This window comes from Ceratosolen solmsi, unplaced genomic scaffold (genome assembly GCF_000503995.2).
Source record: "Ceratosolen solmsi marchali unplaced genomic scaffold, CerSol_1.0 scaffold29, whole genome shotgun sequence".
NCBI classification, from domain to species: Eukaryota; Metazoa; Arthropoda; class Insecta; order Hymenoptera; family Agaonidae; genus Ceratosolen; species Ceratosolen solmsi.
Window position 1 is genome coordinate 5,379,827 of NW_011948417.1, and position 26,872 is coordinate 5,406,698.

The 26,872-nt window shown below is 29.9% G+C and overlaps 7 protein-coding genes across 8 annotated transcripts; 2 read left to right on the top strand and 5 right to left on the bottom strand.

Moving 5' to 3' along the window:
- The first annotated feature begins 274 nt into the window (after positions 1 to 274).
- Positions 275 to 2,380, top strand: pch2 (pachytene checkpoint 2 protein). The gene is made up of 6 exons (XM_011496772.1): positions 275 to 318; positions 458 to 614; positions 698 to 892; positions 965 to 1,192; positions 1,273 to 1,620; positions 1,967 to 2,380. The coding sequence occupies exons 1-6, from the start codon at positions 275 to 277 to the stop codon at positions 2,225 to 2,227; spliced, it is 1,233 nt and encodes a 410-aa protein (XP_011495074.1). The 3' UTR covers positions 2,228 to 2,380.
- A 1,026-nt stretch (positions 2,381 to 3,406) lies between these two features.
- Positions 3,407 to 8,983, top strand: Bre1 (E3 ubiquitin-protein ligase Bre1). The gene is made up of 15 exons (XM_011496360.1): positions 3,407 to 3,507; positions 3,631 to 3,809; positions 4,283 to 4,469; positions 4,551 to 4,739; positions 4,810 to 5,168; positions 5,253 to 5,378; positions 5,455 to 5,628; positions 5,750 to 6,007; positions 6,116 to 6,247; positions 6,448 to 6,710; positions 6,797 to 6,951; positions 7,049 to 7,176; positions 7,501 to 7,903; positions 8,446 to 8,540; positions 8,630 to 8,983. Exons 2-15 carry the CDS (start codon positions 3,660 to 3,662, stop codon positions 8,909 to 8,911), a joined length of 2,901 nt encoding a protein of 966 aa, XP_011494662.1. The 5' UTR covers positions 3,407 to 3,507; positions 3,631 to 3,659; the 3' UTR covers positions 8,912 to 8,983.
- Positions 8,984 to 9,969: 986 nt separating this feature from the next.
- Tsr1 (Tsr1 ribosome assembly factor) lies at positions 9,970 to 13,462 on the bottom strand. The gene is made up of 12 exons (XM_011496362.1): positions 13,317 to 13,462; positions 12,792 to 13,059; positions 12,463 to 12,709; positions 12,184 to 12,384; positions 11,899 to 12,114; positions 11,654 to 11,822; positions 11,374 to 11,574; positions 11,077 to 11,300; positions 10,730 to 10,993; positions 10,554 to 10,664; positions 10,268 to 10,475; positions 9,970 to 10,184 (listed from the first exon to the last, which is right to left on the bottom strand). Exons 1-12 carry the CDS (start codon positions 13,426 to 13,428, stop codon positions 10,021 to 10,023), a joined length of 2,385 nt encoding a protein of 794 aa, XP_011494664.1. The 5' UTR covers positions 13,429 to 13,462; the 3' UTR covers positions 9,970 to 10,020.
- A 290-nt stretch (positions 13,463 to 13,752) lies between these two features.
- On the bottom strand, positions 13,753 to 17,044 carry LOC105359714 (uncharacterized). The gene is made up of 3 exons (XM_011496363.1): positions 16,813 to 17,044; positions 16,496 to 16,712; positions 13,753 to 16,414 (listed from the first exon to the last, which is right to left on the bottom strand). Exon 3 carries the CDS (start codon positions 16,381 to 16,383, stop codon positions 13,837 to 13,839), a length of 2,547 nt encoding a protein of 848 aa, XP_011494665.1. The 5' UTR covers positions 16,384 to 16,414; positions 16,496 to 16,712; positions 16,813 to 17,044; the 3' UTR covers positions 13,753 to 13,836.
- Positions 17,045 to 17,520: 476 nt separating this feature from the next.
- On the bottom strand, positions 17,521 to 19,766 carry LOC105359715 (protein D2). The gene is made up of 5 exons (XM_011496364.1): positions 19,679 to 19,766; positions 19,395 to 19,504; positions 19,178 to 19,298; positions 17,927 to 18,137; positions 17,521 to 17,702 (listed from the first exon to the last, which is right to left on the bottom strand). Exons 1-5 carry the CDS (start codon positions 19,695 to 19,697, stop codon positions 17,564 to 17,566), a joined length of 600 nt encoding a protein of 199 aa, XP_011494666.1. The 5' UTR covers positions 19,698 to 19,766; the 3' UTR covers positions 17,521 to 17,563.
- Positions 19,767 to 21,394: 1,628 nt separating this feature from the next.
- On the bottom strand, positions 21,395 to 23,278 carry LOC105360003 (protein D3-like). Its single transcript, XM_011496773.1, has 3 exons — positions 23,123 to 23,278; positions 22,504 to 22,639; positions 21,395 to 21,780 (listed from the first exon to the last, which is right to left on the bottom strand). Exons 1-3 carry the CDS (start codon positions 23,276 to 23,278, stop codon positions 21,425 to 21,427), a joined length of 648 nt encoding a protein of 215 aa, XP_011495075.1. The 3' UTR covers positions 21,395 to 21,424.
- Positions 23,279 to 24,583: 1,305 nt separating this feature from the next.
- Positions 24,584 to 26,600, bottom strand: LOC105359716 (protein D3-like). 2 transcript variants are annotated; one of them, XM_011496365.1, is made up of 3 exons: positions 26,505 to 26,600; positions 25,741 to 25,980; positions 24,584 to 25,093 (listed from the first exon to the last, which is right to left on the bottom strand). In XM_011496365.1, the coding sequence occupies exons 1-3, from the start codon at positions 26,527 to 26,529 to the stop codon at positions 24,741 to 24,743; spliced, it is 618 nt and encodes a 205-aa protein (XP_011494667.1). In that variant the 5' UTR covers positions 26,530 to 26,600; the 3' UTR covers positions 24,584 to 24,740. The 2 variants fall into 2 exon arrangements, with proteins under 2 accessions (XP_011494667.1, XP_011494669.1); XM_011496367.1 differs by lacking the exon at positions 26,505 to 26,600 and adding an exon at positions 26,208 to 26,303.
- Positions 26,601 to 26,872: the final 272 nt, after the last annotated feature.

The window sequence follows — 26,872 nt, forward strand, 5'->3', positions numbered from 1 at the left end:
AGTAAAAACAGCTACATTTGGTGCAATTCAAAATTTATACAACAATACGAAGCAAATTTAATAATTTGTACTTTTTATGGTTCTTGGCTTCTTTTAATTTCATCGATAACAAAGCATCAAATTTCCATTAGCCATTATAACTTCTATGATACTGTAGTTTATGGTCTTGTTGACTATTCGGTTCGTTTTAGCGGGATAAATTATTTTTGTAATTTTTTTTTTTTTTTTTTTTTTTTTTTTTGTTAATTTTAATAATAAAGTTTATTCGTTGAAGATGCTGAATTTGTTACACGTGGAAGTTTGTCAAAACGTTGGAAGGTATGTATTTAATAATATCATTAATGTTAGTTTTTAAATATATTTATTAAAAATTATCCTTTATTGTTGTCAACAATTAAAATTGTTATTATACTATGAAATAATATTTATATAAAGTCATGGAAACATTTTATTACAGCTTGTTAACAGAATTTGATATTAAAAAATTAGTGCAAACTGAGTTTGATTCGTTGGAAGAAATTATTTTAAATAAACCATTATTATCAGAAAATTTTTCTACTGACGCATTAAAAACCCATGTTCAATCAATTTATTGCTCTTGCGAACAAGAACAGGTAAGCTATATTATGTGAAATAATTTTTGCCAAGAAGGAGTTAAATTTGATATTTGGTAATGTGATGAAATTTAAATTTGAAGGGAATACATGTAAAATTGTTGAAAGAAACGATTATCAAGATTTATGTATACCGTTTAAATCAAGAAGATATTGCAATTGAGACCATACATAAGGATGGAGAAGAAATATCTGCTGCTGCGCATTGGATGTTACCTTCAGATAAATTCTTTGGCCTTTGGGAAAATTTATTTTACGATCCAGGTGTTAAGGAAAAAGTAAGTAAAGCTATTTTTGAAAACTAGCGTGGTTCCTGTTTTTATAACACAATTATAATATAAAAATTATAGTTGGTAAACTTTGTTGAAACTGCAATGGTATATTCTGAGCGACAAGTAAACCCTCACATAATAAGTTGGAATAAGGTGATTTTATTACACGGACCACCTGGAACAGGAAAAACTAGTTTATGTAAAGCATTAGCGCAAAAAATTACGATCCGTCTTGGACATAAATTTACTCGTGGTGAACTTATTGAAATAAACAGTCATAGCTTATTTTCAAAATGGTTTTCAGAGGTATAATAAATGAAAATGATACTTTTTAAATGATTTTTTAATCACTACTTTAATTATATGATTTTTGTGTTTGTGCATAGAGTGGTAAATTAGTTATGAACATCTTTAATGAAATCAAAATATTGTTGCAAGATCCAAAAGCTTTAATATTCATATTAATTGACGAAATCGAATCATTGGCTCATGCTCGCAAAGCATGCACAACTGGAAGCGAACCCAGTGACTCCATCAGAGTTGTTAATGCTCTGTTAACGCAACTCGATAATATAAAACAATTTCCAAATGTTTTGATATTAACAACAAGTAATTTAACAGAAGTCATTGATGTAGCATTTGTGGATCGCGCAGACATTAAATTGTACATATCTCTTCCAAATGAGCAAGCTATTTACAGTATTTACAGTAATTGTGTGGAAGAATTAATGAGGGTAAAGTATACGTATAATTGTTGAATATGATGTATGAACATTTTGATTACTAAAGACTCTTTAATAATAATATTTCATAGATATTCATTATTCAAACAAAAGTCAAAGATTATTATTATCTTATTTTTCATTGTATTATAAACATACCCATCGTTTAATATATATTTAAATAAATGCTTTAGTATATTTTTAAAAATGCAAAAATGTGTAAAAGCTTCATTTTTTTAAATCAGTTAGTTAAATAATCAAAAATGTTTATTTGCATTACATACTCATTACACTTCATGTTCATTATATTTAGACCAATTATTTACTAATTGTAATTTTAAAATATTTGCATTTTTAGACAAATTTTATACGACCTGAAAAAATTCATGATATGGAGTATTTAAAGCGTTTGAATTATGAAGAGAATTCGGAATCAAAAAACAGTCTTACCTTATATCAATTAAGTTGTAAGAGTATAAATATGAGTGGACGAACATTAAAAAAAATACCTTTCTTAGCGCACGCACTTTATAATCAAGCGAGAGAATGTTCATTACACGAGTTCCTTATGGCCATGAATTTTGCGATTCAATGGCAAACAGAAAATTCCTTAAAATAATAAGGTATCGTTTAAATAAAAATGATTTGTAATTTATTAAGAACGTAGTTTGTGATGTATTAGCATTTTAATTATTATTTTCAAAAATGTGTAATTGTCAAAGTACTTTTGATGTAAAGCAATTTTGATAACAATCATGGTAATTTAATTTAAGAAATATAAGAATGATAAGAATAGTCTATTAATTAGCTAAATTTTGTGATCCATGTCAAAGTCAAATTCATTCGTTCTTATTGGGATTTCTTTTGTTTTTTTTTTGTTTTTTTTTGTTTTTTTTTTTTTTGTTTTTTACATTATTATAAATAATGTCAAATAATATGAGATGACAATATTCAGTCAATATTCATGTAAATATTCTACATCATAAATTTTATTGCAAAATCAAAATTTACGGCTACAGATTTTAATAAACTCATGTATTTAAATAAAAATTATTGTTAACTATTTTTATACATTAAATAAATATTTAATTATAAAAATCCGAAAGCAGTGTTTAATTTATGTATTTTACAGACGATCTCCGTTTATTCAACATATACTTTTAATATCTCCATTTTAGGCAATTTAAATATAATTTTTTCTATCATGAATGTTTAATTTTTTTTTTTTTTTTTGACAACAGTTTAATACTTACAAAAGACTTTTAACAACAATGTTTCTCGTCTTTTTGCTCGTCTCTCGAGTAAAGCATTAAATATTTACTTAAAATCAATTAAATATACTTACACATTTGCACGATCGACCGTCACGTTTCTCACAAATGTTTCTGAAAAACAAGAGAAATAAAAGAAATGCAAATGCCCTATCCACTCGTGACCACCTTTATTATTTACATTGGCATGCATTATTTTAAATATCAACATTCGTTAAATGAACGAACACTGTAGCGCTCGGCCGATTGTTCGGGATAGGCGAAAATTTTGTAAATTGGCGCCTCGCATTCGATAACTCGGTCAACTAGTCAAAATGGCGTATTACACAGCGCACTTCAACATGCTCCAAAATTCTCCAAAGAAAGTAAGAAACCCTCCGACGGCTCCAACAGCAACTTAGAAATGGCGTCTTCCGTTCCAAAGAGCGATTCCGTCAGCCTCTGGTGCTTTTAAAAATGCGAGGATCACTAGCCTATTCAGCACTCGACTCGGTTGGTTGAATCGCAGGCCTTTCCCTTTGACTTCATACGATATTCTGCACATAAACATGACATAATTTTGCGCGGGCTGCATCTTTGCAACACAAGGTCACGGGCGCAGCGCGTCAATACACCTTTTTTAATCAAGGTATAATAAACTTCGCTCTATTCGTTTTTCTCTTACTTGCGAGGCGATCGATACAAACACTGGCTGATTGCGTTGGAGCGAATTTCGTCATGAAAACTCTGATAATCCCCTATTGATTTGCAGAACCAGGATTTGAAGGAAAAGTAACGAAAATGTCGAAGAGATCGGCTGACAGCGGGGACTCGGGCTCCCAGCCTCCCATCAAAAAGGTCCAATTCGAGCCAATACTCATTGGACCTATATCGACTCTCGAAGAGATGGATATGAAGGTTCTGCAATTTCAGAATAAGAAATTGGCTCAGGTATGTATGACCACTCCTTAGGACTTAACATTTGTGCAAGTATATCACAGATGTTGAGTAGAATTCATTGTCATATAAGAAAAATATGTATAAAGTCGTGTGGAATGTTGTATTGTAGCGTTTGGTTATTGCATTAAACAAGAAGATGTTTGTAAGAAAGGGCGGTCGACCTTTCTACTTTATTGTGCTTTTGAATAAACAAAGCCGTTATGTTACGTAAATTATATTTTGTCACTGATGATAAGCAGTTTTTAGCCAGTGGTTAAAATATGATAAGAATAAAGATAAGATTGTATATTTTTGAAAGTCGATGCTTCGATAGTGGTTGAAAAGTCTTCATGGTGGTAATCTTAATAATAAGGATAGGAATAATAATCCTTTCGAGGAAAAGGGTAAATATCATAATAATATAAATATTAAAAAAAAAAAATTTTTTTTTTTTTTCCTTTCTTTTTTATATAATATAACAAAAGAGATTGGAGCAACGACATCGTGTAGAAGTAGAGTTAAGGCAAAGGATAGAACAATTAGAGAAACGACAAACTCAGGACGATGCAGTACTAAACGTAGTTAATCGCTATTGGAATCAACTTAATGAAGATATTCGTGTGCTACTTCAAAGATTTGATGCAGAAACGGCTGATGAATCTGAAAATAAAAGTACGCCTTATGTTTGGTCTGCTTTTTAACGAAATAATTAAGGACTTTGATTGTATGTTACCTTAAATTTTATTTATATAGATGAAAGCGAAGCAACGACCTCTTTCCTTATGCAGTTATCTTCATGGGATAAAGAGGAATTGGACGACAAGCTTGCTAATCGCGTTCAAGTTTCTAAACGCGCCGTTTCAAAAGTTGTGCAAGCCTTCGATAGACTGTCCCAGAGGAATGAAAAAATAACGCTCGCTCTCAAAGGAGAATTTGATGGTGGTAATTAATTAATCGCGTATACGCAATTTTTTTCTTAAGATGTTTACATTTAGTTTATATGAAATTGTAGAAGAGGCGCCAAACATTGATGAAGTGGTGAAGAAAGCTAACGGTGAAATTCAAATGGAAAATAGAAACTTACAAGCAATTAACATTCAATTGCATGAAAAGTATCACACTATCTCATTGAAAATGTCCGAATTGCAAGATACCATTACTGGTAAAGATACGCTGGCTGCTGAACTTCGCAATCAAGTGGATGATTTGCAGTATGAGCTTAATAAAGTGCGGGCAAGAAACGATAAATTAGAGCATCATCTTGGCGAAGCTATTGAGAAATTGAAAGCATTTCAACAAATTCATGGCTCGGACGACAAAGGAACTAATAAGCCAAGTACTTTGGTCGCAACCGGCGTATCACAAACTAAGGTAGAATAAATAAATATATTTGTATTTTACTTGAATCGATAATAATGATTAATTTAACTCAACATTTGTATATTTAAATTAAAGTTGGAAGATTTACAACGGGAAATTGAAGAGACTCGCGAATTGGCTAATAATAGATTACAAGAGTTAGATAAATTACACCAACAACATCGCGACGCATTAAAAGAAGTAGAGAAATTAAAAATGGATGTAAGTCATTGACTTAACCAGTTTTTACTATAAAATTCATATTGAATTTTAATAAAAGTAATTGTTCTTTAATCAGATTCGTCAACTACCGGAATCAGTTATTGTTGAAACAACCGAGTACAAATGTTTACAGTCTCAATTTTCCGTTTTATATAATGAATCCATGCAGTTGAAAACGCAATTGGATGAGGCTAGACAGCAACTTCAATCCAGTAAAAATGCTCACTTACGTCATATAGAAATGATGGAAGTTAGTATATATCCTGTTGTTTATTTTTTAAAAATATTTTATGCATTTCCCATCAAGTTTCAATTAAATGTCAAAAAAAAAAAAAAAAAAAAAAAAAAAATAATTATTTAAATTATTTTAGAGCGAGGAATTAATGGCGCAAAAAAAACTACGAGGCGAGTGTATACAATTAGAAGATGTGTTAGCTCAATTGAGAAAGGAATATGAAATGTTACGCATTGAATTTGAACAAAATTTGGCAGCGAACGAACAGACTGGCCCTATTAATAGAGAAATGAGACATCTCATCACTTCGCTACAAAATCACAATCAACAGCTCAAAGGCGAAGTTCACAGATACAAACGAAAATATAAAGAAGTTTCTTCCGAGGTTCCAAGAGTCAGTATAATAATAAATAATTTACTTTTATCCTTTTTAAACATTATAATAAGCGAATGAGTGTAGATGGGCGCAGCTTTAATGTCATGTTAATATTAATTATTACAGTTGAAAAAAGAGGTGGAAGAATTGACAACAAAACTTGGTCAGCAAATGACGCAGGAAAATAAGGAAGGCAATAATTCCGATGGAAGTGGAAAGGAAGAAGATGCTTCAAATTCTCTACCAGGATCTGGGCAGGTATTTTAATTATACGTCATACAGTATTTCTAATTTTCTATAGAGTCGGGTTACTTATTTTTTTTTTTTTTTTTTTTTTTTTTTTTTTTTTTTGTTTTGTTTTTTTGTGCACTTTTTTGTGCCTAGTTTACTTGATTAGTGTAATTGATAAAATAAAACTCGAATCAACGAAGTTTTGCATTGTATTAAATTTTATTAAGGTCAAAGAAGAAGGTGGACTACCAATAAAAAGAGAGGGAGCGGATGAAGAAACTGAAACTGAATCGGGAGAAGGGGACAACAAAGGTACTCCGGACTCTCATGCACTTGCATCTCCAACTCTTAAGAAAGAAAAGGATATAAAGAGAGAGAAAGATATTAAGAAAGAAACGGTTAAAACAGAGCATCGCGATCAGACACATCGTGCTAAGGATGCCAAAGTTGCAGAATCAGAATTAGTAAGAGATCTAAAGGCCCAGCTAAAGTACGTATTATCAAGTTGTGAATAAATCATTTTTATGGACTTAATAATCGTGGCTAATAAATTAATCGTCTCTTTAACCGAAATAGAAAAGCCGTGAATGAAATGAAGGAAATGAAATTACTCTTAGACATGTATAAGGGTCTTGGAAAGGAACAGCGCGACAAAGCTCAACTTATGGCTGCTGAACGTAAAACCAGAGCTGAACTAGAAGAATTAAAACAGCAAATTAAAAAGATACAAGTATATGCAAACGCGTATCAAACTCGTATATAATATTTTTTCTTCACCTCGAAAGAAAAAATATGTTGTCCAAGGCACATTATTTACCGACTAACGATTATTTATCTTTCAGGAAAGCAAACGCGAAGAGCGAAAGAAATTAGCAGACGAAGATGCGCAGATCAAAATTAAAAAGCTGGAGGAGCAAGCTTATTCGCTACAAAGACAGGTCGCTACCCAAAAACAGGTAGTTTTTGTTATTCCATCTCCTATACACACCTCGTGCTTTTGGTGCATGCATTGCCTCTAATCTGCAATCTAACAAATTTCTCTTGAGTATAAAAATAATAACTTGCCAGCAAAGAAATTACAATTCTTATTGAAAATTATCTTGGTAACAATATTTTTTTTGTGTTGTAAATACTGATATAAGTATTAATACACTAATTATTATTTAGAAGATTAATAATTATCATTGTGAAATGATGTTTTGATGCAGTAATAGATAATGGGTGTACGCAGTCGATATTTGTTTTTACTCGTGCTTGAACGGTGATGTAACGTTAAATAGAACTGTGCATGGTTGCAGGAGGAAGAAGCTCTTTTGAACGAGATGGAGGTGACAGGGCAGGCCTTCGAGGATATGCAGGAGCAGAATTCGAGATTAATTCAACAGTTGCGCGAAAAAGACGATGCCAACTTTAAATTAATGACAGAGAGAATTAAAAGTAATCAACTCCATAAGCTCGCGAGAGAAGAAAAGGACGTTCTGAAGGAACAAGTCTCAACGTTAACAACCCAAGTCGAAGCTGCTAATGTCGTCGTAAGGAAATTGGAGGAAAAAGAACGATTGCTTCAAAATTCATTGGCTACAGTTGAAAAGGAACTTGCATTGCGACAACAAGCGATGGAAATGCATAAGCGAAAGGCCATCGAGAGTGCACAGTCGGCTGCTGATCTAAAACTTCATCTCGGTTTGTTTTATTTTATTGATTTTTGATGTTTCATTAGCCTTTTCTTGTGTCTTTAGCCCGATACATATATGTCGATACGATCGGGATCAAATGTTGATTTTTTTCTTTCTTTCTTTTTTTCTTTTTTCATTTTTTCCTTTCGTATTTTAAAATGAGAATTAATAATTTTAGTCGTCTCGTAACATTTTTGAAAATAACATATGTGGGTGATAACGATAATTATATACAACTAGTCTTCGACATCGTTGGAATTTCAATGAGTATTATCATCATTGTTTTCGTCAAATTTTTATGTTAAAAGGCGTATTTACGTTAAAAGTACTACGTCGTGAATTTGCAGTGAAATGAAAGATTTCGGAAGAAGGAAAAAAACATGTGAAAATGATGAATGTTAAAAACTCTGTCGTAATTAAAAATTAGACAATAATAATCGCGACATTGATTATTAACGAATTAAGACGAGCTAATTAATAAGATTACGATGATGACGTTTGTAAATAATAATTTTAATTTAATTATTAAATTACATTGCACTGTTATAGAAAAATACCATTCGCAAATGAAGGAAGCTCAACAAGTTGTCGCTGAGAAAACAAGTTCTTTGGAGGCCGAAGCGTATAAAACAAAACGATTGCAAGTAAGTTATTTAAATGATTTTAAAGTATCGATTTTGATGAAAGCGAGGCATTTGTTTTAATGTATTTCGATCGTTTGAATCAACTCAAGGAGGAAATAGCGCAGCTTAGACGCAAAGTAGAAAGAATGAAGAAGATCGAACTCGCGGAAACTGTTGACGAAGTTATGGCGGAGGAACTTCGCGAATATAAGGAGACATTGACATGCCCATCCTGCAAAGTTAAGCGAAAAGACGCCGTTCTTACAAAGTGTTTCCACGTTTTTTGTTGGGACTGCTTGCGTACTCGATACGAGACTCGACAACGAAAGTGTCCAAAGTGCAATTGCGCATTCGGAGCTAATGATTACCATCGGCTTTACTTATCTACCTGAAGGAAGAAGCATTAATTTATTTCAAGATAAAAAAATATTTTTCGTCGGCAATGACAACAGCGTTACTCGACAGACAGAGACGACAGTACGATCGAAGCGCATTTCATTTTTTTTTTCTTTTATTTTTTTTTTAATTTTTTTTTTTTTTTTTTTATACTTTTGTTACAAAGATGTACACTTTTTTTCTTGATTGTGTGAACACTGTGACATTGTACATAAAATATAAACACTAGTGACTAACAAGTCAAGAGCGTGCGCCATGTGTATAGAAACAATGTATGGTAATTTGTATTACGAATTTAAGTTCAAAGCATGACTTAATCGATAATTATCTCACTGTACCGGGCCTTATAGCCCTGCAATTTAGTAAATGGCATGCACGAACATAATAATTCTTAATTGTAAAAAAAATGTAGGTAGCTTTTTCAAATATTTTTTTTCTCTCTCTCTCTCTCTCTCTCTCTCTCTCTCTCTCTTTTTTCTTCAATTTTTTATCAAGTATAAACAATTGCGTGATTCGTAAATACGCGTTTACAATTTTAACTTGTCTGATAAAATACTTTTTTTTTTATTGTTTTTAATTTTTAAGTAAATTATTTTTTTTGCTAAAATTAAATATTTAAAAAGTGTATAACTGAAAGAGTAATGCCAATTATCATAATTTGTCGAGACGATGTAAATAAGTGCATACTATAAATTAATAATGTTTTCTAGATAGTCTTAGACTGTACAGCAGTTTTTATCTACACTAAAGAAATGTGTATATCGACTTATGGGAAGGATACGTCTAAGAAGGATATGATGCTGTGATGAAGCATAATATACTTATTTGTAAAGCAAATTCACTTCTAACGATTCATCCGAACAATTTTCTTTAAATATACAATTGCTTGTGCAAATTATCATTCGTGTAGAATTTTGTCAATGAAAGGTCATGTAAATGAATAGTATTGATATGGCATAAACGTATTTATGAATTAAATCAATTATAAATCTAAATTTGTTACAAATTTTCATGTATCAATCAATACACAATACATTTTCATAAAAAAAAAAAAAAAAAAAAAAAAAAAAAATCATATACATAATACATACTTCTGCATTTAACTTTACTCCATTTTCACAACAGTCGGTGGTGCTTTATTTGTATTAAATGTTAATAATATGGGTTCATAATTCCATTTTGGATAAACTCTTTTGTAAAGATTCATTAAAACTGTATCTTGAGATTTTAATTGCCCGTCAAAGATGCACTTCATATGTCCATGAGTTCCTATACATTTAAATTACATTTAAAAAAATTATAAACACAGCACACGTATGTTTGTTAAATTACTAGTAAAAACATATAAATACCTAATGGCTCTTTAATGTGCCCTTTACGTCCGCATTTAGTTCGTAGTTTCACAGGTTTAAACCATCTTATGTCTTCTCGATCAAAGAACATAAATCTTATTACAGCTGAGCGTTTATGGATTTTTAATGGATGTCCACTTAAAATAATTCTTTTAATCACGAGTCTTTCGGGATTAATCGACAGAAGACTGCCGGTAGCGATTAATTCCTAATTTATTATTATACGTTTAATTAATAACATTTTGATATTTCAATGAGGTCACGGTATGCAAAATATTAAACGTACCAAGCTTCCGTCACTTTTCTTCAGATAGCATAAAACCGGACAAGGTGGGAATGTGATTGGAGCATAAATTGTAGCGACTATAACGGTATTTGGTTGAAAGAACCTTTCATACTTAAATAATTAAATTCCCATTATTATTATTATTTATTTATTTATTTATGGTAAATAATACATACCTTATGTTTATTTCCATTAGTATGTTCACTGAAAATGGGACATGCTGTAAATTTTCTGAATCCACATTGGAAAACAAGACGTTCTTTTGATTTAATAGGAATTTTACTATTAATTGTACGCTTTAATCGAAGATTTAATACAGACATTTTATGCTCATTTTCCAAAATACCGCATAATATTAACGGGTGATTAAATTTACTTGTATAAGCTTCGTACAATTCTTTACTAATACCGTTTATGTGAACTGTAACGTACGATCCCGGCTAAATAAATCGATATAATTAGTGCTTGACGACTAAGCAATTCATAAATTATATAAAATACATATATAAAGGATAAAATATACCTGCACATCCAATAAATTTTCTCGCTCTTTAAAAATACGTCTACGAGTGCGATCATAATTTTGAAATTGAAATATTCTTCCATAATCGTACGGTAAGTTTTCTTTTTTATCCCAAAAAGTTGTGCGAAATGATTTTAAACCTCGATATTTCTGAAATCGAACTCTGGCTAATATATCTTGTGGTGTATCAACTTCATCAGGAAATTCAGAATCCAATTTAGCTTCTAAAAATTAGCAATTAAAACAAAATTATTAGATTACACATCGGTTTATCAAAAATCAATATTTATAATTTGCCTTTGAACTTTATTATCGCTTCTTTTTCTTCTTGTAGATTAATGTTCTCATCATACTGTTGTTCATTTGGAACTTCGGAAATAGTTATAGTTTCATACTCTTCCTTGTCTTCGGCTTCTACATCACTATTTTCTTCAGATTTAGCATCATCGACGGTCATTCTATCATCATCAAATTCCTCCTCATCGTCATTATACTCTTCTATGGGACATAAAGTAAAACAAACATATAGTTAAAATTATTAGGGTATATAATAATTAAGTAAAAACAACAAACTAACCTCCATCCTCATCAGGAATCCAAGCTGCTTGATATTCCGATGTACCCTTGGGTACAAATTTAACGATCTTCTTTGTTTGGTTCACTTTTGCCATGGCTAATTCTTCCTCGGTTGGCCAAGTTTGCTCTGCATCCATTGGATCAGGTATATTTTCAGACATTAACGACTCCTACAACAAACAAGAACAATAATCAATCAAGTTGCCGCTGAGTCAGTGACAAATTATTAATTTTCTAGAAACTTACTTGTTTAGACGGATCGGCAACAGCAACGTTTGCTTCTGTTATATTTTTTTGCGAATCTTCCTTACGTAAGTCCAATGAGAAAGGATCCTTAGATTCGATAATACGAGACATTTGATAATCTCCAAAACCTGATAAATGAACTAAGCCATTCACTGATAAAGGTAATCCTTGCAAATATCCAGATACTTCTAATATTCCAAAATCATTTGGTGACTCCTAACAAGATTTTACATAATTTTGATAATTTCCCCATTTTAATTAACATTTTTTAAACATTTTTCTTACATTATTATTTAGATTAAATTTAACATCTTCCGCTAAGAGGTACGATCTTTTATTTCTGTAAGTAATGTCTTTTTGCTTTTGAGAACCAGCTCGTCTTAAAAGATTCAATGCGTCTGCCGCTTTATCAAGAGTCATTACCTTCTCTTCTGGCAGCCACTTAAACATTGTTTTTTGAACATTCTGTTTATAATCATGTCTTTTCTACATAATAATAAAATATAAATAATTAAATGGAAAATTGATTGTAGATAGATAAGTATAATTAAATTAATAACGAACCTTGATGGACAAGCTTTCCGTATCCGTTACTACAAGAATGGGCGATGGCATTCCTTGAGAAATTATCGATTGAATAATTTCTTCTCCCCATGAATCCAGAACATTGTTATCTTGACTTTTATCAGATGCATTCGATGCGGATGTAACAAATAATACGATATTGGCTACTTTCACATAGTCTAAAGTTGCAAAAATATTACCAACAGGAGGTACGACAATTGAAAAACGTTGCTTAAATTTTGGTATACTGTTAAATATTAATAGTTAAGATATCATTGCTTAAATAAAAGAAAATACCATCAAGGAAAATGTAATAAGCTTTAAATTACCCGATGTGAGTAGCGCACAAACTGTTTTTGACAATTGCATTTTCATCTGCACTTACTAATAAATTTACAATACCATCTACATTTAAATCTTCTTGTAAAGCAACTACTGCGATAAGAATCGGTGGACTTTGCAGGCCATATAAACTTCGTTTCTTTTTCAGAACTTCATCACGTTTATTTGAACGAATTTGTTGAAGCTGATTTCGGCGAGCCTCTTTGCCAAGTTCTTTTTTAATATGTTTCGAGAGTTTCTTAACAGATACATTACCTACATTAATAATACACTGCTCAATTAATATTCAATAATATTCACTTATCTATGTAAAAAATGACATTACAATATTAAACATTGGACTACAGTCATAGCCTCTAGTCTGCTTTGTATGTAATAAAGGGAATATATGTTCCTTAAATTAATTTTAAAATAGCCATTTTATCGAATAACGTAAATGATTTAGCTATTGCAACTATGAAGTTTTAAATAATATAGTATTTTTATATAGAAAAATTTAAAGTAATATATACCTCGAGAATCATTTGAAATAGAGCCTTTACTTCGATGCCTTCCAGTTTTATGTAATTTGTTTGATTTCTTATAAACACCTGGCCGATGGACGTCTTGTTTAACAAATCCCATTTTTAAATTATCTTATTTAAACAACTTTCCTCGATATATATAAACTAGGTTAGCATGGTCATTTAAACATGTGCATGCACCTACAGCATCGATACAAGCAACAATGGAATTGAGATTACTCAAGGCTAAACGGACGTCATAATACGTTCTTCGTCAGTGGGCCGTTTAAGTCAATACGAGAAATGACGCATTAAAGGATTAAAATTGACGAATTCTCATCCAAAATTACTTTATTTTAAGGTACCAATGATTAAACATTTTCATTATTTGAATATTTTATTATAAATACATTAAATTGCCTATTGTTTATTACTATAATAAAAAATAGTAATCTAAAATTATGAATGATGTGATTTTTCCTTAAAAGAATTCATTATCATGATAATGTCAAGTACAATAAGATTATTTTTATAATGGAACACTTTGTTGTACATAGAATGTTTCACCTGCATCATTAACAATCTGAATATATAATCCAGTATTTTGCTCTTCGTTAGCTTCTTCGCGTATTTCTTCCGAATCACCAGTAATAACTTCTGCTTCCTCGATGGTCTGCTCGGGATCTTCGACAAGAACTTCTTCAATGTCTTCGTTATAAACTTCGATGTCTTCGATCATGAATTCTTCTTCGATTCTTTCCTGAGAGTCTTCTTGATATTTGTTATTTTTATCGTTTCTTTTAGGATCTAATAATCTAAGGTTCTGGCTTATGTACATGATTTTTCCAGTAGGATCGTCTTTCAAAGAATTTCTTTTGTTCGACCTATCGGTAGTTGCTATTGACGTACTTGGAAGATCTAAAATAGAAGCTGCCACTTTAGTTAAAAAAGAATTTTTGAAAAATCCTTTCCACCAAGTAGATGGAGGCATCAGAGCTATTGATTTTTTAACGAAATTTACACTCCACACTCCTTTGCCGGAATTATAATTTGCTAAATCAATAAGTATATCGTCCTCTGGCATTCCAAATTTTATTGATAATTTACTTATAATTTCTGTTCCTTGAACAAATTCGGACGAACTTAGATGTTCACCTTTGAATAAGGGATTTAATATATTTGCAGCAAAATGTATTGGCTGTAGTACTGTGGAGGATAGTGTTTTGAATCGTTTTAAAATCTGATCGGATTCTTCAATCGATAAAAGTATAAGCGAAGGTTCTTGAAATTCTGTGATAAAGTGTTGCTCCAAATCGACAAATATTTCAGGAACTTCGCTAATTTTTGCTTCCTCGTCATCTAAATGTGCAATCCACTTAATAATTGGTCTAATGAGCTTAATGTAACTGTTTATTTTTGCCCAAAACTCCTCGTCTGAAATTAATTCTTTTGTTACCTTGCTTATGTACTTATCGCCTTTCGATGAGAAGGCAAGATATTGCAAATTGTCTTTATTTTCGAGCAAACTGTCTAGGCACATTAAAGAAGGATTCCACCTCTTTATCCCTGGCAATTTCAGTGACAGAATATTCTGATTCTTCTCGGTAGAAGCTTTTTGAGCCTCGCTCAATAACGACGACAATACATGCGATTGTTTTATTTCCTTCACAATACTCGAAGCATTCTTTAACAAAACGCTAATAACTGGCAATTCGGACATATCTTTAAGTAAATGATTTAAAGTCTGCGAAGAACAATTGTAAAATGAAATATTGTGCTCTTCGTATTTCTGCTGCAGTAGTTCCCAAAGATTTTCGCAAGTTGATATACTGTCCAAGCAAACACCTAAAACTCTTTCGGCACCAACTTCATCGATCACTTCACTTATCTTCTCTAGATACAAGTTTTCATCCTCTACATTTGTAGATAATGAAATTGATTTATAAAGCACGGGATCCGGTGTACTTAACACAAAATGAATAATTCCTTCGTTTCTTGCATTCGACCTATAACTACATTGCAATCCTATCGAAACCGCGTCCCTTACTTTTTGATCAACGCTCTTTTTGACATTTTCGTATGTTCTTTCGAGCAGGCACGTTGAAAGCTGCTGCTGAGTCGGTAATTGAAAAGCTGGACTCAAAGTATTGAGCAACGTACGCCAATGATCGTTATCTACAATGCTGACTGGTGCATTAGAAGCATAAATTGCCTTTGCGAGTAACTCTTCGCAATACTTTTGCCTTTGCTTCGACATTCTGTCGATAAAGTTATTTTCATTCGCTGAGTCATTAAAGTATACGTTCTCCGAGGGCACCTGAATCGTGCCGAAATTATTTTCGTCCTCGCTCATTGCTTCTTCGCTCTCCGAATTTCTTCTCTTCAAATTTAGCTCGTTTCTGCGCTGCTCCCTTTTAAATTTTGCAGTCTCTAAAAGCGATTCTTTTATAGTTCCCGGACATCCTATACATTTTTGTAAATGCATACTCATTCTCGTAGAGTGTCTCGCATATATTTGTCCACAGTATTTACATTTAAATGTCTGGAGCTTTTGATTTGGTTCCTTTGGCTGCAATATAAAACTACTTTCCAACAATTTTTTCGGTATCAACTTTCTGCACACCTTATGAACAATATTTTCTTTAACATTCATTTCAAGATAATCCTTGACTTCTTCTGGACAGTCCGAACACTTTTGTAAGTGCAAGCTCATTCTGGATGCGTTACGTGCGTACTTCTGTTCGCAATGTTTACATTTAAAAATATCCAGCTTTTGGGTTCCATTTCGCGGCTGCAGGACAAAATTTTCCTCCAGAATCTTTTTAAGATTCCTCACTTGTCCCTTCTTATTAAATCCATGTTTGGACGACTCCAGAATTTTAGCTTTAACTTTTTCTTCAAGCAACTCTCTCACTGCACCCGGACAGCCACTGCACTTAAGTAAATGCACGCTCATTCGTGTTATATGACGTGCATAAGTCTGCCCACAATATTTACATTTATATATTTCAAGCTTTTGATTTGGTTCTTTGGGCTGTAAAGTAAAACTCGTTTCTAATATTTTCTTTAACTTCATTTTTGCCAAATTAGTTAAAACTATGTTATTTCTGAAATTAAAGTATGGTAAGCAAATTAAACCTAATTTCAATTTCACTCCTGCTTATTATGCCCATTGTCCAAATTATTACCTTTAATAATTATTTAAAGAGGAATTAAAAAGTACTCATTTTAGCTTGTCAGTATTTCAAACAAATCGTAATTTGAGCTACAGCAACACGTAAACGTGACCATAGCTTGAAATGACCGTTGATTTACATCGGTTGACGCTTTAAGGTTGACGCCATGCCAAAATGGCGAACGTCACAGCCATAGTAGCTTCTTGCTTCTACCTTAGCTGCCATATAACTGCAAATAAAACGAAATCTCATCATTATAAAAGTACGATAGAGTAAGTTTATACGATACATACGCATGATCTACATATGTCATACTGTAATTTACTTACGACTCTTCTCCGATTCTTCAATGCTAATGGTTCGACTTTTATGTCACCGTCATCAACGAAACAACGAATATCTCTCTTCGTCATGGAAGTCATATAACTGATCACGTGACAAGCGCGCAGTTCTTCCTGCTTTTTACGCATGCCCAGTACCTGCTTTCGTGCATTTTTAAATTACGACACACTCACGATTTCTCCAACAATGCGGCTCTTTGCTAATTGCGCTCCCGCCGCCCGTTCAATGATCAACAAATAATATTGTGTCGTCTTTGTAAACATTAATCTTTCGACTCTCGTGATTTTTATCGGTTTAATTACTATATATATATATATATATATGCGCGAGCGCATATATTATACTTAAAAGTCTGTATTAATCCAGAAGTCAAGTGCTTCTTTCTTCGCTTTTAATTAAGTATCAATCATTTGACCTACTTCATTACTTACTTCTTTATAGAATTGTTTTAAATTTTTTATTTAAAACTTGGGAGATAAAACGCTTCGTTTGTACGATGTTGAATTTTCATATGTACATATGTATAATGAAATTAAAGTTTTTTCTCATTATTGGCAAAACTTAAAAGTAAAGAAAATAATAATTCTCTAAGCATTATAAACATATAAAATTTTATTTATATCGAATAAAACGCTTCGATCGAATTACAATTTTACAAATCAGCTAATGTAAGATTAATTGAAAGACTTTCATAATATAATGGTATTAAATTACAGTTATATATTAAGATATTATTACTTAATATATGCCAATTTGTTTATGAGCAATTGGAACGTAATCATCGTATTGAGCTTTCATGAAGTTTCCAGCAATTGGCCCCTCTAAATTATATTTCTCAGCAAATTTCTTCACGGAGAATCGATTTCTTCTTTTATCCCTTAAAAATTATAAATTCACATTAAATATTATAAAAGTAATTATTACATAGCAAAATTATATATATATATATATATATATATATATATATATATATATATATAATATAAGGATGTGAAAAAAAAGCTTCATAGTTAATGAAATTTATTACGCAAAAAAGTAATGTTCATCAATTAAATTTAGCGAATAGTTATATAAGGAGTGAAAGAAATTATTGAATGGCACCTGTTTCCTATGCGCCTTTCGTCAAACGTTATGGAGCCTTGATTTTGCTTAAAAAGTAAAAACACATAACGATGTAAACCGGTGTTCTTTGGAGGCGCTGGTCCAATATATTCAGTCAGTACTTCTCCTTTGGGTACTTTATCTTCCGGAATATTTCCGACAACCCAATGTTGCCATTCTCTATTATAACCACGTACTGGAATATCTGGATCTTTAACAATGTGAATTTTAGAAATTCTGACAGTTCTAATAATGTTATGGATGGAGTAAAAAGGGAGGGGATCAAAATATTTATACATATTACCAAGCTTTGGATATTGATTTGACGATCGATACAAATTTTTATACAAATTAAAATATTGTATAAATAAATGTATTGAATAAATATTCACCAAATGACAGTTTTCTCTCTCTCTCTCTCTCTCTCTCTCTCTCTCTCTCTCTCTCTTTAAATAATAACAGACATCGAGACTAGATGATGTTGTTATATTCCTACACTAAACATTTATACTAAGATTTTATTTGATTTTAATATTATAGAAGGATAAAGTTCGACGATTTGTGTAGGATATTTCCGAATCTTATCTGTGCATTTTAAATCCTGAAAAACGTCTAAAAGATAAATACTTGTCGGTGCAAAGGAAACGCGAGCGAAAAGGAGAAACCTGTTTCTCGGTGAAAGTGGCCGAAGCTTTGCATAGCGATATAAGGTCATAAGAAATTATAAGACCATCGAAATGTTACAATTTTTGCCACTCGAAGTCGAGCGTCAACGCATTATTATTGATATTTTCATTAACGAAAGGGTGTAACTATGTTAATACTATATGATCGCATGTTGGCAACGAATTAGATTAATTTCTTTCAAAATAGTGACCAATGATTATAAAGAAAACAATAAAAATTGATATCTTTTGCTTTCTAGAAACCGGTCATATACGATTTCGAAAACACGTTTACTTGAAGTTTTAATTATCCATTTTATTTTGAATGTACAAGTCTATTGTTAGGTTTTTTTTTCATCTTTTTTCTTTTAATTTTTAAATGATTCTATTGTTATATTCTGTTATAGGAATTACTAATCACAAATAATAACTTGGAAATAATTAGCAAACGTCAATTTAATTTCGTCTATTCTCATATTCTTGAAATATCATTAAGAGAAAAAAAGAACTGAGATTCAATTTACCGAGCTTAGTAATGTCAAAATTAATTACAATGCAAATTTTTAATAAAAAAAAAAAATATTACCTGTCATAACAAGCGTATATAAAACACCGCCTTCGTGCTTATAATGAACCTCTGGTATGTCTTTCGATTCTGTTGGGGTTATTTCATCTCCCAACTTTATCTCCTTCTTTCCATACTTGATCTATACCGATAAATGATTAATTATTAATATCGCAATTGTTAATTCGATAAATTATTGTTTTAAATTGCAAAATATATTATGTCTAGTTAATAATACATCGATTGATTCATTTGGAACTTTGTCTATAATGTCTGGATCAATTTTTGCTGCTTTGAATTCCGATGCAACATCAGCTACGACAACACCCGCTACCATAAAAATAATTCCTAAAAAAAAATGAATTGAATTGATATTTAAACGTTTATAAAAATATAATTTTAAATCTTTAATAATCAAAAAAACGATTTTTTTGTAACAATTTCACATGATTTATTAGAATAATCGAAGGTATAGCTTGGGAGGAGTATGGAAAGAAGAATATAATACAACGAAACTCTCACCTGTCGTCAATAATCTCATCTTTCTTCGATGTCGTACCGTAAACTGCGACCGATTTCTCTCGACGAACAAAACTTGTACGAGTACGTTCGCCTATGACGTCATCATGAGTGGAATGACGACGCTATAACATTAAAAGGTTAATGTTTTTATATTCTAAAGTGATTGTTAAGATAAAAGAAAAAGAAATATAATTAAATGCGATCAAGGACTTGTGGATTTGAGTCTCTTTTAAGTATTACAACAAATAAATTAAAAATATTTATTTAAAAATATGCTACATTAGTATTTGATTGTAAAAAAAAAAAAAAAAAAAAAAAAAAAAAAAAAAAACAATCGCATTAGACGATATATCATCCTTGCTATCCTAATAAAATTAAAGATATAAGATATAAAATAGGGATAAAGGAATATCTACTAAGGATAATTACTGTATTTTCTTAATATAAATGTAAAGAAATAATTTTTTTTATTTCTAAACGCAGTGTTTGAACAATTAATGTTTATTCAATATTAATGTTCCTTATTTGATAAAATAGTTTGTAAAACAAATGATCTCTAATACTAATAATTTTGCAAATATTGAAATTAAAAACAACTTATAACTTACTAAATAAGACAGACGTTAAACGTGTATTTAAATAAAAAAAAAAATATTCATTATAATGGCATATATCAAAAACCTAGAGAAATTCTGGCAATTTGAAAAATAATTTTACCGCTTATATTTACATTTAACTGTAATTCAAAATTCTTAAATAATATTTCAATAAGAGCTTCAATTCAATTATATTATTTAATATTTTATTAGAGAATTTATTGAAACGCCAATATTTACTGATATAATGGACACTATTTATACATTTTTAATAAGCTTATTATTATTATCAATTATAACTATAAATATGCATATTACAATCAATTGTCAAAATAGTAATAAGTGAAAATAAAATTATATCACATGTATGAAGTACTTAAATTTTAAATCCTGTGAATTTCATAATTTTTCGATGAACTATATAGTTTTTTATGATAAAAATTGATTTTCCTTCCCGGCTCAAATGAATTTGAATTTTATAGATACTTACACTACTTTAAATGCGACAGATTTTTAATTTAAAATTGTAAAACTATCAACTTTTATTCGGTGTTAACTAATCGCAAGCGTTTCAAATAATTTATTAAATATAAAGATATTATCCGTAACATTAAATCACATGCTTTTACTGATTTACCAATGGCCTACGGATAAGAACAAATCTCACGCGATGAAATGTGTCTATGAAAGGTGAATAAAAAATATTTTATAGGTAAATTTGATGACAGTTAATATTGACAGACTCATCGTATAATATTCAAGTAAATCTTCCAAAAGAAAGAAGAATTATTGCTAATTTATCGAGATATTCTAGAATACACATTGTGGAATCTATTTATATGTGTATAAAAAAAACAACAAAAAAACAACAAAAAAAAAACAACAAAAACAAAAAAAACAAAAACAAAACAAAAATGATAACTATCATTTTGTCAAATGAAAATTGAATAAGAGGGACATTGACTTTTCAATACAATTGGCAAATTTGTATCACGAAAGGGAGCACAAGGATATAAAGAAAAAGGTATAATTATATCATTAAGAGCAATGTACAATTGTATTTGCCTATTTATTCAAACAAACTTTTGGAATAAGAATATATAATAAATATATACAGCATAAAATAAACTATTATAACGAATGTTAAATCTCAAGCTTCGCCCATTTGCTTACGAAGAATGTCTACGTAATCGTCATATTGTGCTTTGAACATGTTGGCTGCTATCGGCTCACCCAAATTGAATTTCCTAGCAAAATCGCGAACGACAAAGTTCGGTCTCCCAGTGCGTTCGTGGTTAGAAATATGCGGCATGTCGATGATCAATTTATTTGTTTGCTTATAAGCCAGGAGCACGTAACGGTGCAGTCCAGTGTCCTTGGAGGGAGCCGATCCAATGTATTCGGCAATTATCTCGCCTTTGCTTATGTCGCTACCAGGAATATTCGCTACCAGCCAGTGCAACATTTCCTGCAATTTCGGATCCTGACTACTCGGTGAATCTGGATCTGAGTGCGATAGTCATTAGTCATTGCATAGACATTAGGCTTACAACGTCTTTACAAATCAAATACAATTTATAATATTATATTAGAGCGATATCCGTCTCAAATTATTTTCAATTCTTAACTTACATAAGTGAAAAAATTTCTTGTTTATCTAAGCTTTAAAATCCCCAATCCCAATATAATCCCAATCAATGAATAATAATAATAATAATAATAATAATAATAATAATAATAATAATAATAATAATAATAATGCTAATAATAATAATAATAATAATAACAATAATAATAATAATAATAATGATAATGATAATGATAATAATAATAATAATGCGATATAGTATTATTTCACGAGGTCTTAATATTATTTATTCTTTCTATGTCGATCTTTGTACAAACGATCGCAATTGAATGGATTATAAAAATAAAATCAAAGACGATGAATAAGTTATACGTTATATGAGATATTATAATGGCAAATCGTTAAAATTTACCGCTTATGTAATTTATTAGTTAAAAATAAAAGTTTCGCGATATAGACTTGTCATTTTAGTTAATTAAAAGTAAAACTGTGTGCTTAAATGAAAAATCTTAATAATCATTATATGAAACGTTCAAGAAGATCATGTATATAAATTATCATAATGATAATCATCCAACTTCAGTTAGGATCATAATGACTACGAGTAGAGTATAAATATATTTTAATAAATCATTTCCTACCAATCATAACAATAGTATAGAAAGCAGAATCGTCAACGAGCCATGATATGGTTGGAGGATCCTTTACGATTGTCGGAGTCAATTCTTCACCGAATTGTAAGTTTTTCTCTTTGTCATTGCCGTATTTAAAAATAACCTAAATATATGACGTTAATATATTCACTCGATTTACAAACAAATCACTCATTACCCATTAATACTTTTAATTATTCTTTTTACCACAGAAGCACATTACATTAGATAATAATTCGTTAGTGTATTATACACGGCATCTTACTACTACTACTACTAATACTACTACTTATTAACTTGCAATTAATGGCACTTTATATTGATAAGTAATTTTGTAGAAATTTTGTCGAAACAACATATATTTTATAGTATAGATAATAATAATTTCAACAATTTGCCGCTTGCTTTCTTTATGTTTAAGCCACTAATGCATTTTGAATATTCTACTTACATGTATTACAATATCAAATTTTAACAATAAATTGCAAAAGATAAATGATAGTTAAAAAAAAAATTATTTAAACATAAATTGAAGTTTTTGATTCTATTTTTTTTTTTTAATATCTACGCTCGCTGCTTTAACATTCAATTTCAACAGTTTATTTACCGAAAGTAATTCATTTGGTGCTTTGGACACGATGTCCGGGACAATAGCAGAAACAGTTAATCCTGCCGGAATATCTTCTGCCAAAGTATACGTATAAAGGAGCAGACCTAAGTTACATAAATTTAATGCATTAGCTAAATTATAAATGCAAGACATATTGGAATTTTCTTTGATTCGTGTTAACTCCAATGATTATTTTTTTTCTTCTTTTTTTTCTTCTTTTTTCTTTTTTTTCTTTTATTCGACATGTAAAATAATATTTTAAAATTATTTTATAATTATAGTGGCATTTTATATATTCATATTTTAAATATAAAATTTAATGATTTTCTATTTTGAAAAATATTGTGATTCTATTACATCTAACATACTATTCTAGTATATGTTATCTAAGAATAAATAATCTATTTTGGTATTTTAGACCTCTATCTTGGCAAGTCAATTATAATCTCAATTTTCTGCATATTTAGAATTTCTAGAATATTTATTTTATCTTTGAAATATAAATTTTTTAAAAATTTTTTTACAATATACTTAAACGTTAATATTAATTAAAATTAATTTGTATCAATAATTAAGAGATAAAAAACTTTATTAAAAAAAAAAAAAAAAAAAAAAAAAAAAAAAAAAAAAAAAGAAATCATATTATTAATTTTTTAATAGAAATTATGTATACTCAATACACATTTATTGTCGTATTTAAAAGTATTAATTTGGCCTTCATATTATACATTTTATTTATAATTGCGTGTGCGTGCGTTTGTATCGCTTTTTTTTTTTTTTTTTTCAAAATCAAGTAAGATAAAATTATTACGAAATAAAAGATGAATAATTCAAAAGAAATAAAATCTTATGTACTCTACAGATTGTCGATTTTAAATAAAATCTTATAATAAAATCATACTTGCAACGAGGAGTTTCATCCTTTACAATAATAGGTTGACTATTCTTCGATCCATACAAATGGGCATATTTATACTTTATTTGTTACGTAAGAAAGCGATGATTTTTCTAGAGCAATATGAAAAAAATTAAATAATCAAATTTATTTAATAGAGTCTATTTTTCTAACGGAAACGCATCCGTTATTAGTCTCATATACAATACAGCAAATGTCATTCAGACATATCTTGACATTATTGGTAATGTAGCAAATTATATTTTATTTATTGTAAAATTTAGCTTATCAAACATTATTCGGAATGGAAAAATTATATAATAATTCAGGCGATCCGATTGATCATTACTGAATAATGTCCTTATATTTAATAATTGTATTTCAAGTGAAATGAAATTTTTTGTGTAGGAAAGATCATTGGAATTGGAATGGAATTAAAGTAGGTGAGAACGTACAAAAAAAAAAAGACAATGACAATCGTATGTTTATAAAATTTTATTTTTCATGCAGATGCAATTTTTTTAATTTTAACGATTTTATAATAAAGAAAAATGAAAGAAAAAAATTTGGAATTCTGTTCTATATCACTGAAGTAAAAATAATTTAATTATTTATACTTTTGATAATTGAACGATTTCTGAAAAATCCGCATGAAATATTTTAATCGGGATTTAATGAACTGGCTTTTATGAAAATGAAAAACCACTTCTACGAGTAAATTTATTCTTTCAATTGCTTATACAATGTAGGAACGTAATCATCGTAAGCGGCTTGGTACATGTTGCCAGCAATCGGACTCCCTAAATTATATTTTTCAGCAAATTTCTTAATTGAAAAATTTCCACGCCCTTTATCACTGCGATTTGTTAATCTTTTCTCACTGAAACTCAATTTCTCTGGCTGTTTGTATACCAAAAAAACATAGCGATGAAGACCTGTATTGGGTGGAGGACCTGACCCAATGTAATCGGATAAAACATCTCCTTTTGAAACCTCGTCGCCAGGAATATTTGTAACGAGCCAATGATGCCATTCACGATATTTTGGTTCTTTTCGACTTGGTGCATCAGGATCTGTATAGTAAGATATAAGATATGCTTAACGAATTATTAACTTACATACAGATACGTTACTTGCAACGTACATGCAAATAGCATTATGCACATTCATTAAATAGTAAGTAATAATCGTATACATCGATATTGTGTAATATTTTGATGTTTCTAAATGTTTTGTATTTATGTTGCAAATAATAATTCTATGAAAAACTACCTCTTACGTTATACTTTATAACGTACGTCCAATTGATTTTAAACAATAATAAATTTATATTAAAGAAGATTTTATTCTGCTATGGACTCTTCTATTTAAAATCTATACTTTGATTCAAATTAAACTTTGTATGAAAATTTTTATTAAAAAACATTTAATCATTGTTGATAAATTTTATGCCTCGCTCATCATGGCCGTAGATTTAAATCTTTACATTGTCAATAAAATAATTTAATTAATATTCAATGTACACTATAACGTTGTAATGATCTTTGCATAATAATACAATTCCATTTACATTTATTATATTTGTACTATAATTGGCTATAATGTCACTTACATATTTCAACATAAGTAATAAGAAGTAAAATACAATTGTAATAATTATGTTAAGAATCATATTTCTGATTTGTATTAAGTATTACAATTCAATATCAAATTATTGTACCTGTCATACAAAGGGTATAATAAGTTGAGTTATCGGCATCCCATTTTACAGTTGGCTGATCCTTAACTTGCGTAGGTGTCAATTCTTTTCCAATATTTACAGAAACACCGCATGGATATTCTACCTTTACGAGTGCAGGTGGTTGTTTATCGATCACATCTGGCACAATTTCAAACTCTTCAAAATATTTTGACATTGTCGTAACAAGCCTTGAACAAATACTAATTGCAGGTCTCCTTGCTGTTGACAATTTAAAATTGTGAAATGTAGGTAGGATAAGAGTAATAGATTAAAAAAATTATTGAATTTAAACTGATTTTTTTATTTTGCTTTGAAATCGTGGATCGTCTAAGTTTTGTATGAAAATTTCATAAATCAAATTATTTTAACAACGTTAGCCCATATTTGTAGTATACCAATTTTAAATTCTATGTTCTACTGTTAAGTATTTCTTAAGTATTTTTTACGTTCCAAGGATCTACCTATTCAATTATCCTTAATAAAAGAAAAGCATTTGATAAAATTTTAAAGTAGAAAGTTCGAGAAGTGCGATTACATTCACCGGCTATTATCACATGACCTTTGTCGAGAGAAAAGGTTAACCATACAAAACGATAAATATATTTGATGTAAATCAAAAATCAAAAGCTATATGTTGTAATTAAATTAATAGTACCGTGTTTGGCTAAAAGTTAAAATTTGTCAAAGTTTTTATTCTTTGTAATTATTACATACATATATATATATATATATATATCAATTACTTGCGGCAACAGAAAATATAAACATATCCGAGTCACTGCAAAGCTGCAACTAGTAAAACGATATCTTTTTTGTTTTGTTTGTTTATGGAAGACAAATCTGGTTAAAAAAAAAAAAAAAAAAACAACAACACTTGCCTATCAGAAATTCAAATAATTCGAAATGAATATGATGAAAGTTAAAATGAAACAAGACTAATAAATTTCCATGACAATTTACACGAGAGGTACGTGCTCGGTACTCGCCAATAACAGACTTTAAGCTTCGTTTACAATTACTACTAATGCAAATAAGATGAAGTCCGTCATTAAAATGAAAAGCTTTTCAATTTTATGAAATATGAATGAATGGTAGTGAGTGGTGAAGCGAA